Consider the following 14,712-nt stretch of genomic DNA (forward strand, 5'->3'; position numbering starts at 1 on the left):
GGGATGCTGCGAGATACACCATCTTTATGTTTATGATGGCAAAGGGAAAGCCATGTTCTCGGACTTTTCATTTTCACGCTTGCATGAAACCAACATCTAACATATGATTCTCCAAATATAAGAAAATCGTATACAAAATTTAATATACCCATATTGGATACAATGCCCATATCCAAACATGGATATGAGGTATGATTCTCCAAATGGCAACTTTCTTCCCTGTTCAAATTAGATCTAGTAATCTGAAATCCAGCTTACCGTCAATATAACTTATTATTTTCTTTCAAAAGTACAACTTTTACACATTAAAATGGAATGCCAAAAAGAGAGTAATTTTTCAATAGAGCTAAAAAAAGAACTTCTAAGGAATCCTTCCCCACCAAATCCCCCTGATTTGGAAGATTCAAAAAAATGAAAAGTTGAAAGGTCTTCCCCCTCCCCCTTCCGAAACAGGAGAACAACAGAATTCACTTTGCAAGCCTAAAAAATAACAGAGATGATGACAACCAGGTCTACAGTAAATTAAAAATATTGCTAGCTGAAACTGTTGCCCAAACTGATTGAATGACCATGGAAACAGGGATGGCATGGTGTGTTCTTCTTGCAGCATTGTGAAAAAATTGAAAAGACAGTAGAGCTAATGACGAGGACGATAAGATTGGTCTCATAGTGAGACTAATGCTACTTGTTAAATCCTCAGCACAAGTATCAAGGATGGAGTAATTGAAACCAGGATCTCTGTTTTTGAAGAAACTGCATCAACTTTCAGTAGACGATTTATCTTTATATAAGCATGCACATGTATAGGCTCATTTCCAGAAATTTGCTGCATATTTTTCTCCTTATTGCTAAAGAAATATTATGTCCTTGAGTCTATGAAACATACCGTTTCATTGTTCAGACCACTTAAATCTTCATTACTTCTCTTGGCAGAACCCAAAGTGATTGGACCTCCACCTTCAGATTCTCTATTCTTCCTAATGTTTTCTTTACGTTTCTTCTCATGCCCCCTTTGGCTATCAGAACCATTGACAGCATGGTCACTTCGAGTGCTTGACCTTTCCTGCCTGGACTTTCTCTCATCATTACTGAATTGATGTCCCTGTGAATATGAATCTTCGCGCCCTCTGTGGTGCGAGTAACCTTCATCATCATTCCGATCCCTTCTTTTTACCTGTTCACTGTTGCGTACTGCCTCTTTAAGTTGGTATTCTTTTTCAGAAACTCTATGTTCATCCTTTTCCCTAGTATGGCCAACCCATGCTTTGTCTTCCAAACCACGGCCACTCCTCACAGTACCCCGTACTTCTTTCTCCCGTTTTGATAAACTTTTGTCATGTGATTGCTTTAGCCTGTGCCATTCTTCCCTCTCCATCCGCTTCTCAACTCTCTCTCTGTTCAACCAGACGTCACCTTTCTGCCTAATTGAATGGTGTTCGTCAAAATTGTCTCTAATTCTTTGTTGCTCATCTCTCTTACGCTGGTCTAAAATTTCATCCCTTTCTTGCTTTTTGCACCTGCTGCTAGATTCTCTCTGTCCCTGCAAGATCTCCTCTTTGTCAGCATTGACCCTCCTCAGATAATCCTCATCTTTCCTTCTTTTGTTGTGGTAATCATCGGCTGCATCATACCTACTCTTCAAATTATCATCTCTTTCCCTAAGTCTCGTACTAACATCCTTATCACGATGAACTTTATAACTGCCTTTAACAAACTGTTTTCTAGAAGGTGGATAACCATCTCTTTCAGTCCTCTCATTTCCTCGAACCTTAGTCCTGTTCCTAGAACCCATTTCATCATCATGTCTCTTAAAGTCCTCAGATCTATTTTTTCTGCTGTAAAGATCATCTTCTCCCCATTGGCAAGTACCATCAGTGTTGTCACACTCCCTTCGCCTATCAAAACCCTCTGTTTTAATGGGAAAATCATGTGACAAGCTAGCATCAAAGTCTCTAAGAGGATAAGAATCCTCTCCTGGTTTACCTGTCATGCGATTTCTCTCGATCTCACGTCTCACATCACAATATTTTCTCTGGGAACTATGATCATGTTCATCAAGATTCTTCCTGACATTCCCAACACGAGATGAATGTCCACCCTGAACGACCTCCTCCTCAGCACTCTCTTGTCGTTTCTGATAATCCCTGCTGCTGCCAGATCTTGTTTTGCTGTGTTCACTACTTCTTGCAGCCCTAGTATCCTCACCATCATCAGCATTGTGAAGCTTCCTTTGCTCCACTTGAAAACGATTTTTTCCATTGTTCAAGGGATTGAGTGAACTCCCATCTTTATAGGTGCCATTTAACAGCTCCTTTTCAACAGGGCTTCCATCAGTTGGCTCAAGCTCATCATCAACACCATCCATATGCTCCACACTTATCTCCCTGGCATCTCTAACTAAGAAAGGAGATTTACCATCCATGCTTTTGACAGATTCTTCCTCATGTCCAACACTGAACTTATCCTGTTTACCTTGAATAAGTGTCTCATGAGGGGATATTTCGCCCACTCTTCCCCGTCGTTGCCTGTGTGAAAGAGAGGGTTAATGGCATTATTCATGACAGTGTACTGTGTAGTATAAATTACCACCTCAAAAATAAACTAAAACATCAAGGTAATGACAACCATAAAAAGAGTAACATTCATGCTCAATGTCACAACAAGTCTTTCACACCAACTTGTATTTCTCACTTACTAACTATGAAATATCATAAAGGCATGGGATTCATCAATGTAATGGGCTCATTAAAAACAAAAATGTGTTAATGATGGAAGCAGCATGAATTCATTTCTCTTCACAACCAAACATCTAGGAAATAATCCATCTGCTTAAAGGAAACAAACTATGCCGAAAACAACTACAGCTAAATATAAGTCAAAGACAGTAAAAGCATATCTATGTAAAAGCTTCTTCTTTTTTCCTACTTGGAAAATGCAAGCAGAAAGCTTATAAATCAGAACACAACCAAAACTAAGCAAATGTAGGGTCTTCAAGGTGGACAATACTTCACTACTCCACTTGAAGTAGCGTTGTAACACTCATGAGAATATTAACTTTATCCAAAAGAAACGACAATAAATTAATTCAAGGTTCATACCTCTCTTCGGGAGGAACCTCAAAGTTTCCACTAGGATGCATAGGACTCTGACCCCTAGATCCAGGACCATCTGGATGCAATGCTTCTGCAGGGAAGGGCAAAATCTTATGATCTTCAGGCACATTACTCTGGGCAGAATTAATAGCCCTCTTTCCAATTAATTTTCTCTTTCGACTATTATAAGAATCTGGAAAACCATCAAAACATTCATTATCTTCATGTGCAACTTCAGCTTCAGATGCAAGATCTCCTATAAGATACTCCCTTGACAGTTCATTTTCTGTTTGGTCTTCAACACCATTCTGTGTGGAGGAATCATTGTCTAGAGTATCCTGACAGACAATCTGTTTACACAACTAAGAGTTAAACAATTTTCCAGCCTATCAATACTAAATAAGACTTGGACTAAGTGCAAATGAAACAAGGTTGACAGCTAACCTCAATAATTGCATCTGAATCACGGAGACGAGGTGGCCGTGTATCAATGGAGGGAAGGCGTTCCCCGCAACCTCCCTCCACTTGTATTGCTCTCCCAGTTGGCTGGTACAGTAAATTGAGAAAAAAAGTCGTTATTGAACAGAAAGAAATAACACAACCGGTCTAGAATACATGGAATTGTTCAGTACACTCATAAGAAAAAAGTTAGTTAATATTGGAGAACAAGGGTAGAGAAGATACAGACACAGAGATCTAGCAGATATCTTAAAGCTAAGATATCAACAAGGGTAGAGATGATACCCATAATAAGTATGGTTGAAGAATCAACATCTAACAGGATGCTTTTACAATTATAATGCATGTACTATAAAATTAGCAACTGAAGCTTACAAGTGGTTGTCGAATTCGAGCAGTTCCTTTGGTAACGTCATTTTGTCCTCCATCCAACTTTCCAAGATTAGCAGCACCAGCTCGAACCTCTTGCCCAGTTGCTGCTGCCAATTCTGGAGGCAAATCTGGATCATAACCCTAAAAGAAAGCAAGAAAATTATAACAGAACCGCAGAAGTCATACCATACCATTATCCAAGTATTTAAATCTTAAATGGGAACATTTTTTCAGATATTCATAAGCACCTACTTACCTGCTCTGTTCGCCCACTTTCATAAACGCGAATTTTGCTTTGCATGGTCGTCTCCAAGCGGTGTTGTTCCTACAAGATTTTAAAACCCAACCTTCTTAGACATTAGTTCCTACAAGCATGAATAAGTTATCATTGAAACAATTACCAGTTGTTTGTAATAATCTTTCCAGCCCTCCTCATTTAGACCAAAGTTGAAGAAGTCAGAGAGATCAACACCAGGATGCTTCCATGGCTTGTCCTCAAAACTATCAATGTCAACATTGAATATGGTTCTGGAATCCACAAGGGTTAATAAAAAATTAGTCATGCTAGAACAAAAAATAAATAATTAATTAGTCATGCAAAACCAAAAATTATGTTAAAACAGTCTGCACATGATACTAGTTAAAACAGTCTGCACATGATACTAGAAGAATGAAACATAAGAAAGTATGACTGAAGCCAAACAGCATCCTGCAACAAGCAATTTGTCTCCATTTTCAGCTTCCACAAGCCATAATAAATTGGATTTAATATAAGAAAATTATAGAAATTGATCAATTACTTGTGAGAAGGAAGTGTAAATTCCAGCCCTCCACGCCCTGCCATATTGTTAATCCCTCCAGGCATTCCAAAACTAGGATGGAAACCTTTTTGCGTAGGAGTACCAGTTTTCATTCCATGTGGTCTCCAATCACCTCTACCACGACCAGCCGTACCACTCATGATTGGACGAACCTGAGCTGGGGCTGATCCAGGACCACTAGCAATGGTTCCAGGCATTGGTGCTGCACCAGGTCTTACATACTGCATGTGCCAGAAAAGAGATTACAGCATTAATCAGAAATCAAAGTGAACAAGCATTGCAATTTTAATCTTCTACTATAAAAATTGCAGTTTACAACAGAGTATGGGACCAGTGACACATATGCAGTGAACTTTCCATTGGATAACACAATTATAAGGTAAAACTTTGCATCATATCACCAAATATTAATAAGAGACTGATAAAATCACGAACTTAAGCTAAATGAAAATAAGAAATCCACTTCATAGTATGCACCAAGGCAATAAACTAATCAAGAAACAAGGATATCAAATGATGCACTGATCATAAGACAATTGATAAGGTTGCAGTACATGCACGTGCAACCAAAATATCAATTACAAGAACAAATCTCAAGCTGCAAATAACTAGAACTCTGTGATATAACCAATTACTTGGGTTAAGAAAATCGGATCAAGTGCGAAAATGAGTTAGAACAAGTATAAGAGAAGTGTATTTCCAGCGAATGTTATGTAGTTGATGTCGCATTTCAAGAAACAGAAAACATCGTGTGTTCAATTTGCAGAGTATAACTATAATGTTATTATGCAAAGTTCCACCTCTTTTAACAATATATTGATTGCACTTCTCTTTGCAGTAGCATCTGGATTTCTGTTTGAGCACGGATTTCTTGACGGACATATAAGCAAATAGTTTAAAACATAATTGTTCGTATTCAACAGCTCCTACAATGAATTATTGGTGTAGGAGACACGTGAACGATCAACAGACATATCTTCACATATTGCATAAAAAAAACACATTAACTAATGTGTACCTCGTCTTCAAAGGGATTACTATTGAAACAATTAGCTAATGTACCCCATAACGTTTGAAAATCAAAATTTATGACCAAACCCTTGTTTTTTTATTGCATCAGCCAACAATATGTGGAAAACTTTTTACCCCTTTTGTACGTGAATTTTCGAGTGAAGCAATACCACTCTGGTCTTGATATTCATAGACTTCTGAGCACACTACAAGCACCATCATAGGCTGGCCAAACAGACCGAAGGATTGTTTTACGGATAATCATGGTGACTTCTGAGTGCAACGTTATGATCTTCGATATTCAAATATAACATCAAAATATAATCTCCATTCGAATATTTGCCACTTGGCCAAAAAAATGGAAGAAGATACAAATGCTGTATATATCATTTAATTCAGTACAAAGGTTACAGACCAATAACTGTACTACATCCTAATCATTCATCAAATAATTGGGGCATATGACAAACAAAAACCCCATTTTTGTCCAAAATTCTCCAAATTGTTTGATTCAACAACAACATCAACATGTTAACACACTGACCTTAAACTGAGAATGGAACGGATGGTACCCATAATTGCTGTAACCAATTTTCGGCGCAACCACGCTTCCTCCTCCACCGCCGGCGGAGCTAACCTTCGTTGCTTCTCCCCCTTCTTTCTTCTCCCCATCCGCCGCCTGGCATCCTTCTTCACCCCATTCATGCTCCTCCGTCCCTTGGTTTGCATCTGCGTCAGCCACTATCACAAGTGGGTCCTCGTCTTCGTCGTCATCGTCATCTTCGCCAATCATTCCTCCTCTTTCCATATCCATCAAGCCGTGGTGGTTGTCGTTCAACACTATCTGTAGATCATCTTCACTGTCACTATCACAGCCATCGCCTTCATCGGCTTCCGCTTCACCGCCTTGAATTCCATTACCACTTTCGTTAGCATTCCATCCGAACTCTTCATGAGGAACCGGTTCGGTTAAACCCGGGAATATCGGGCCATCATAGCGGGCAGCTTCAATTCCATTACTACCCCCTTCTTCGATATCGAAATTAACGTCTTGGCCATCCGCAGGTTCGTGTTTAGAATCGAGAAACATTGGTGCAGGAGCTGAACCGCGGTTGAGATCGATGGGACGGTGGAGATGGGGGGGTGGAGGGAAAGGGTGGTGAGGTTGGGGAGCAGCGGATGACATCGTGGTAGTTGATGAGAAAGGGTGAAGAACGTCGGAGTAGAGATCTCCGAACTCATCGTCATCTTGCATTGGAAGATGAAAGGAAAGTAAAGAAGAGAGGCTGAGACAGAGACAAATAAAAGGGAGGAGAGTGTTAGGGAAAGGGCTTTGATTCTATTTCGCTTTTGCTATTACGATTTTACATGCACGACTTCTCTTCTGTTTTTCCCTTCTTTCTTCTGCTTTTTAATCCCATATGTTTGATGTTTTAATTTAATATACCCTACCAATTTGATTCAATGGGTAATGCATTTACCCTTCAATTTTATAAAAAAAATTATTATTTTTTAGTTTGTGTTTTTTATTAAATTAACATAAAATAAATGAAAAGGTTAATGTTATTTAATTTTACAGTGTGGCATGCGTATGGATTGATATATAAATATTTAATTAAATTTTAAAAGTTAAAAATATAAAAGTATTTTCTTAATATTTTAATTAAATGTTAGAATATCATTCATATGACAACCCACGTGGATGGTCAACAAAACTATAAAAAATTAATAAAATTGAAAGGCTAAAAAGTCATTATGCTATATTTTTCCTATCATTTCTCTCTTCCTCCTTAACATGGTAAAAGATGTTTAAAAATTGTATGCTCAATACATGCTTACTTGAGTATTGTGTGATTAATACATGCATATTTGAGTATTGTGTGATTTTTTTTTAAGTTTATTGGTTTTGGTTTGAGATTTTTAATTTTATTTTTCATTTTTTTAGTTATTTTCATGAATTTTATTGTTTTCCTTTGAAGAAATTAAGAAAATTGTATTTGTTTATTTGTATTTGTTTTTTGTCACTAATAGTACTAACAACAGTATTGCAAAATAGAAGCACTCCCTGCAGAAAGACTTCTTGAGCGCATCGTTTTTAGACAATAACAACCACAATTTGGGATAACTTCCATATTAGTAAAGTTGTGGGGTTAAACCTAGGAAGATTAGTAGGATTCTTGGATTTGCCCCACTTTTAAGATGTCTTAGAAAGTAAAGTTTGGAGGCTTAAATATGTGTATTGTTAAGAGGTCGTTTCTTAACTTTTCTCTAGAAAACATATGTTTCCTCTCCATCTTCTCATAAACAAACAACGGATTTGCATTTAAGTGTGCAAAGTAACACTTTTCTTGTCAAAATGTATTACGTATTTGTAACAGCCTATTTTCATTGAAATCGGAACAATGATTTTGGGACCACAAATCTAAGTTAGAAAGAAAATTATTTTAATATTAGTGCATACTTTGCATTATAATAAGAATAACGTATGAAAATTTCATTAAGAAAATGTTACCGATTACATGTCTAATTTAATAAAGGACCAAATTGCATAAAATGTAAAAGTTGAGTTCTAGTAGCTATCATATCAAATAGCTATGGAATTTAAAATTTGAGGTCCTTATATGGCAATTAGACCATTAAGTGGAGTTAGTAGATAAGTATGATGATTCATCTATGAAATTTTAAATAAAGAAAAGGATTAAATTGGAAAGTAAAAGATGATAAATGAATAAAATAAGAAAACATCATCATTTTCATCATCTTTCCTAAATAGAAAAACATGGAAACCCTAGCTAAGAGAAAAGAGCTCAAGCAAGCTTACTTAGCTTAATTAGGTAAGTAATCTTGTTCCGCTTTTGTTCCGCTTTTAGTAATTTTCATATTTCGATATCGTGATAACTTAATCTAACTATTTTGTAAATTTATCAAAGTAGTAAAGTTTTGTCATGGATGAATATGTATGAATTATGAATTTTATGGTAGAAATGGAAATGTTGTTGATAGATAAAGAACTATTGTAAAGGAATTTTTATGAAATTGTGATTTAGGGACTAAATTGAAAAGATGTAAAATTCATGAAAAATTTTTATTTTTGTGAAATATATGGGTTTTAGATGTTATATGTAAAATTTTATTAGGCTTGGAATAAGGATTAAATTGCATGAATTTCATTTTTTGAGTCTAGGGATGAAATCGTAATTAATCAAAAGTATAGGGGCAAAATGATAAATTTTCTAAGATGTGAATTGAATGTGAATTTTATTAAATTGAGTTAAATTTACTCGTATAGATCCGGATAGATCTAGTTCGGAATTGGATCGGGAAAAACAAAAAGTATCGGAATTGTAATGGCCCAAATTCAAGGTTATCGGAATAGTGGTTTCGTAACCACAAATCCAATTTAAAGAGAAATTTATTTTAATATTTTTGCATGAATATTGATATGATAGGAAAATCGTATGAAAATATCGATAGAAAAATTTTACCGATTTAGTGGTTAATTAGAAAAATAAATTATTGAAGAAATTGGGTAAAAATAAGGTATCGAGACCTCGATCTTGTAAAACAAGTCAAAAATATTTTTATAAATATTTATGAAATGTTAGTAATATGGTATTAAAATTTCGTTAGAAAATTTTAATGTTTGAGTAGTCAATTAAGTGAAAAGGACTAAATTGAAAAATGTGTAAAAGTTACTAGAAGGATTAAATAGCTCAATTGTTAAATGATAAGGGACATAAATTGTAAATAAGCCCAAAAGGAGATATTTTGGGCGGCATAAGCCGAGAAAAATCAGGAGAATTGGAGAATTAAGGGTAAAATTGGAATATTGTAAAATTTACTTTAAAAGTTAGGACTAAAGTGGAATTATATAGATTTCTCTTTATTTTTCTGCATCCTCATCAGAAAAAAACGTCCTAAGGGTTTATTCAAGCTGGTTTTTCATAATTTTTGCACCAAGTGAGTTAATCCTTGCCTTTTTCTTGTAATTTTTGTATTTCTAAGACTTTTACAACTAGGTTCTATTACTAAATTCGTTAGTTTTTTATTTTATGAAGGCAATTGAAAGTTGCTATGAATATGTGCTGGAAGTTTATGATGAAATAACATGAAATTGAAGCTTTAATTTGTTTATGAGATGATTTTATTAGGTAATTTCAATAGAAATTGATTTGTAGGACTTAATTGTGAAAAAGTTTGGAATTAAAGTCTAGTGCTAAAATTCTTATTTCCAAAGGTTATAAAGTAGTTTAAAGTGATAGAATAAAGTGTTGGTTGAGAAAAATCAGCTCAATTGAGAGGTTAATTGAGCAGGGATGAAATTATCATTTATTGAAAGCTTAGGGAAAAATGGTAATTAACATTATGCACTAAAACAGTTTTGGACAGCAGCAATAGTCTAACTTTGAAAAATCACCAAAAATTGTAGAGATCGAGTTATAGAATTAATAAAATATGAAATTAAATCTTATTGAGTCTAGTTTATTATAAAAGAAACGGTGTAAGCAATGGAATTGTAAATCGTGAGATATAATAGATTTTGTGAGACAAGGTTAGAATGAATTCGGATTCCCCTGTTCTTACTTTGGAAAATCATTAAAAATTGTACAAAAATGATGAGTTATAATATATATGGTTATAATCATTAATGAGCTATTTTCATAAGAAACAAACAGAAACATCATCCGAACTCTGTACAATGAGATAATTAATTTTTAGTAAAGAGGGGTCGGAACTGTCAAATAGTGAAACAGGGGAAACTTTAAAGAATAAACTGTACTTATTGGCTAAACAAAAAATTCTGAAAATTTTATTGTAAGAAGATATGTGAGTCTAGTTTTGGGGAAAATTAGAGGATCTTAATTTTGAGTTTCGTAGCTCAAGATATAAATAATTTAGTGACTATGACTCAGTGAGACAACTTTGAATGCACTATAAATAATAATAAAATTATAGAGAATGTTACATATGAACATGAAATGTATTAGATTAATGATTAAATTTATTTATTTAGATCCAGAAAATTCAAATATGAAGCTAGATCGAGGAAAAGAAAATGTTCGGGATTAGTAGATTTTTGTTTACGAACAAGTATCGAGGTAAGTTTGTGTAACTTGAATTATATTCTTAAATGCTTGAAATATATTTTTCTTGATGTGAATATGATTTGGATGTTTATTGTATGATAATTGATGAAGTATTGATATTCTTGATGAAAAGAGTAAATAAATTCCGGTTGAATGAAAGGAAAATTCGATGTATCTCTGAAAAGAAATTGACAGTAAAAAGGATCTAGCCCGGACGGGTGATCCTATCCTGATATAACCCTCCCGAAGAATATGTGGAAAATGGATTTAGCCCGGACGGGTAATTCGAATTAGGGTCTGAATTTAGGCTAGACTGATAATTCAGATCCAAGCTCATTAGAGTAATTGTCATTGTAGGGATTTAGCTTTGGTGGTAATCCCGACAATACTCTATGAGTTTATATTACAGAGATTTAGCTTTGGACCGGTAATCCCATTGAAGGATGAGGTTCACGGAGTGTGCTCTCTGAAATGGAAATGTGCGCACATGAATACGAATTGACGGACCCAGATTTGTACACTTAGGTGTACCCCTGAAAATCCATCGAAATTCCAAGTAGTTCAACGAGATAAATATGGAAAAATAACAAGGGAATGGAAATCATGGAATTGATGAGCTCATCAATCATGGTATAAATTATTGATACATGGAAATTATTGGACTAATTTGAATGTTGAGTTTGTGCATGATAGGGGAATAATGTATGGAATGGGTGTATGAATGTGTATTGCATTGTATTGAAAATATTAGGTAAGTATAATTCTTGTTACATGAACTTACTAAGCACAAAGTGCTTACCCTGTTTCCTTTTCCCCTGTTTTGTAGTGTTAAGAGCTCGGAGGTTGGATTTGGTCGGAGACGCATCACACTATCAACCTCAAAATCTCAGTATATAAGGAAACTTTATTTTGGAAATCAATGGCATGTATAAGCTAGTAAAGTAAATGTTAATGTGAAATGAATGTATGGTTAGCCATTGGTATGGCTAACAATTTTTGGTTTGGGTATGTGATGAGGTTATCTTATGAATATGTTAAATCTATCTTGAAAATATGTTGAAATGGATTGGTTGTGTTGGATTAGTCTCGGTTTAAAATTGCAGGGAAGGTTACAAATTTATAAAGGGGTTATATTGAGTTCAAAAAAAAACTTTGAGATTTTATGAAAAATTTCTTATGGTTTCGATTTAATCCCGATTTGGTCTAGATGTATGTTTTGGGCTTCGGAGGCCCAATCAAGGGACGTCATGACATGTTTCAATAAATGAATAGTATTTAACTTGTAATAATGGAAAATTAATTCGGTAAAATTTGGTAATGCCTCATACCCTATTTCGGCGACGAATATGGGTAGGGGGTATTACAAGAATAATAGTCTACGAACACGAATATTGTCGAGGTAAGTTCGTGTAACTAAATTGTGTATATTTATATGTTTGAATTGGATGTTGTATATGTGAATTGTATAAATGTCGTGTGTATGAAATTGATCACATATCCAATAATACCTGATAAATAATAAGTCTTGTTTGGATAAATGAGATTCGATGGATATAGGGTTCTCGAATTGGTTGTGGTCCTGTATATGTTGCAGACACACCATAACTCAAAAGAGCGTTCCGTTATTAGCTCTTATGAGCATCCTAATATTTGGCCCTCTCGAGCTTCCCGTTATACAGTTCTTGCGAGCTTCCTGTTAATAGCTCTTCGGAGCATCCCGATCAGTTGTAATCCTGCATATGTTGTAGACACACCGCAGCTCTTATGAGTGTCCCGTTATATGGCTCTTCGTGAGCTTCCCGATTAAAGGCACTTTGTGAGCTTTCGTGATTAATGGCTCATCGGAGCTTCCCGATATGGCTCGCTTGAACTTCTTGATAATAAGCTATCCGGAGCTTCCTGTTAATAACTCTTCGGAGCTACCCGTTATTGGCTCGCATGAGCTTCCCGTTATACAGCTTGGATAAACTTCCCAATACATGGCTCACATGAGCTTCCCGTTATATTTTTCGAGAGAGAGCTTCTCGTTTATATGCTCACATGAACATTCCCGAAAATGAATTGACGGATTACAGATTTGTACACTTCAAGTGTACTACCCTAGTATCCATCGATATTTTAAATAATTCAACGGATAAAATCCTGATATGAGAAAATAAATGAATTCAAAGTGAATTATTACCCGTATATACATGAAGTATATCGAATTGATATATGAATATAAGAAGTGGAAGGTTAAAACATGGAAACTTGCTATTGTTGAGCTCATACATGTTCCTTGACATTTATATGAAATATGTGTCTAACATGGTTGATGAGGATATGTGCTAGGGCTTTTGGCCATCTTGCTTGAGTATACTTTTTATGCTTACCTTAATTTTGATTAAATGGTAAGTTAAATTTCACGTTATACGAACTTACTAAGCATTATATGTAATACCCAAAAAAATACTACAGTAAAAAAGTAAGTATCCTTGATATAGTAAAATAAGAAAATAAAGTGACAAAAAGGGGAAATTTTGAGTTATGGCAAGATTGGGAAGTATATTATGATTTTTTAATTCAAGAAATGATTAAATCGCAATAAATGATATATTAATTTTGAGTTATGACAAGATTGGGAAGTATATTATGATAGATTGAGAAGTAGGTTTCCGTCGCCGGAATAGGATACGAGGCATTACCAGATTTTACTGAATTAATTTTTCTGTTATTACGAGTTTAACTACTATTCATTTATCGAATCATGTCATGACGTCTCTTGGATGGGCCTCCGAAGCCCAAAACATACATCGGGACTAAACTGATATTAAATCGAAGCCATAAGAAATTTTTCGCAAAATCTCAAAGTTATACTTACTCTAGCCATACCAACAGCTAAGTTACAAACATTCATTTCTATGTAATATTGGTATTTAGTCTATACGTGCCATTCTTTCAAAATAAGTCATTTTCAAATACCAAAAGATATGGGTTGATAGTGTGATAAAGCTCCGACTAAATCTCCAACCTTCGAGCTCCCGAGCACTACAAAATAGAGAAAAAGAACGGGGTAAGCACATTGTGCTTAGTAAGTTCATGCAACAAGAATTATACTTACCATATTATACACCTATCATTTAATAACACAAGCACACATGCAATTCACATAAACATATACCTATCACATACAAACTCAACTTTTGCATTAGTTAAGTAAACATCATATAAATTAATTACAAAGACAAATGATTGATGAGCTCATCAATTCCATGATTTCCATTTCCTTGTTATTTTTCCATATTTATCCCGTTGAATTTCTCGGAATTTCGATGGATTTTCAGAGGTACACTTTAGTGTACAAATCCGGGTCCGTCAATTCATATTCATGTGCGCACATTTCCATTTCAGATAGCACACTCCCGCGAACCTTATCCTTACAATGGGATTACCAGTCCAGGCTAAATCCCCTGCAACGACAATTACTCTAATGAGTTTGGATCTGAATTACCAGTCCAGGCTAAATTCAGACCCTAATTCGGAGTACCCGTCCGGGCTAAATCCATTTTCCACATATTCTTCGGGAGGACTATATCAGGATAGGATCACCTCCGAGCTAGATCCTTTTTACCGTCAATTTCTTTTCAGAGATCCATCGAATTTTCCTTTCATTCAACTGAGATTTATTTTCTCTTTTCATCAAGAATATCAATACTTCATCAATTATCATACAATAAACATCTAAATCATATTCACGTCAAGAAAAATATATTTCAAGCATTTAAGAATATAATTCAAGTTACACGAACTTATCTCGACACTTGTTCGTAACCAAAAATCTACTAATCCCGAACTTTTTATTTTCCTCGATCTTGCTTCGTATTTAAATTT

General features: G+C 35.0%; 1 protein-coding gene across 1 annotated transcript; it reads right to left on the reverse strand.

The window, feature by feature from the left end:
- Positions 1-238: 238 nt before the first annotated feature.
- On the reverse strand, positions 239-7,151 carry LOC105769486 (FIP1[V]-like protein). The gene is made up of 8 exons (XM_012590154.2): positions 6,300-7,151; positions 4,724-4,965; positions 4,325-4,451; positions 4,180-4,248; positions 3,927-4,064; positions 3,537-3,638; positions 3,099-3,442; positions 239-2,525 (listed from the first exon to the last, which is right to left on the reverse strand). Exons 1-8 carry the CDS (start codon positions 7,008-7,010, stop codon positions 860-862), a joined length of 3,399 nt encoding a protein of 1,132 aa, XP_012445608.2. The 5' UTR covers positions 7,011-7,151; the 3' UTR covers positions 239-859.
- Positions 7,152-14,712: the final 7,561 nt, after the last annotated feature.

The sequence above is a fragment of the Gossypium raimondii genome, chromosome 5 (assembly GCF_025698545.1).
Source record: "Gossypium raimondii isolate GPD5lz chromosome 5, ASM2569854v1, whole genome shotgun sequence".
NCBI classification, from domain to species: Eukaryota; Viridiplantae; Streptophyta; class Magnoliopsida; order Malvales; family Malvaceae; genus Gossypium; species Gossypium raimondii.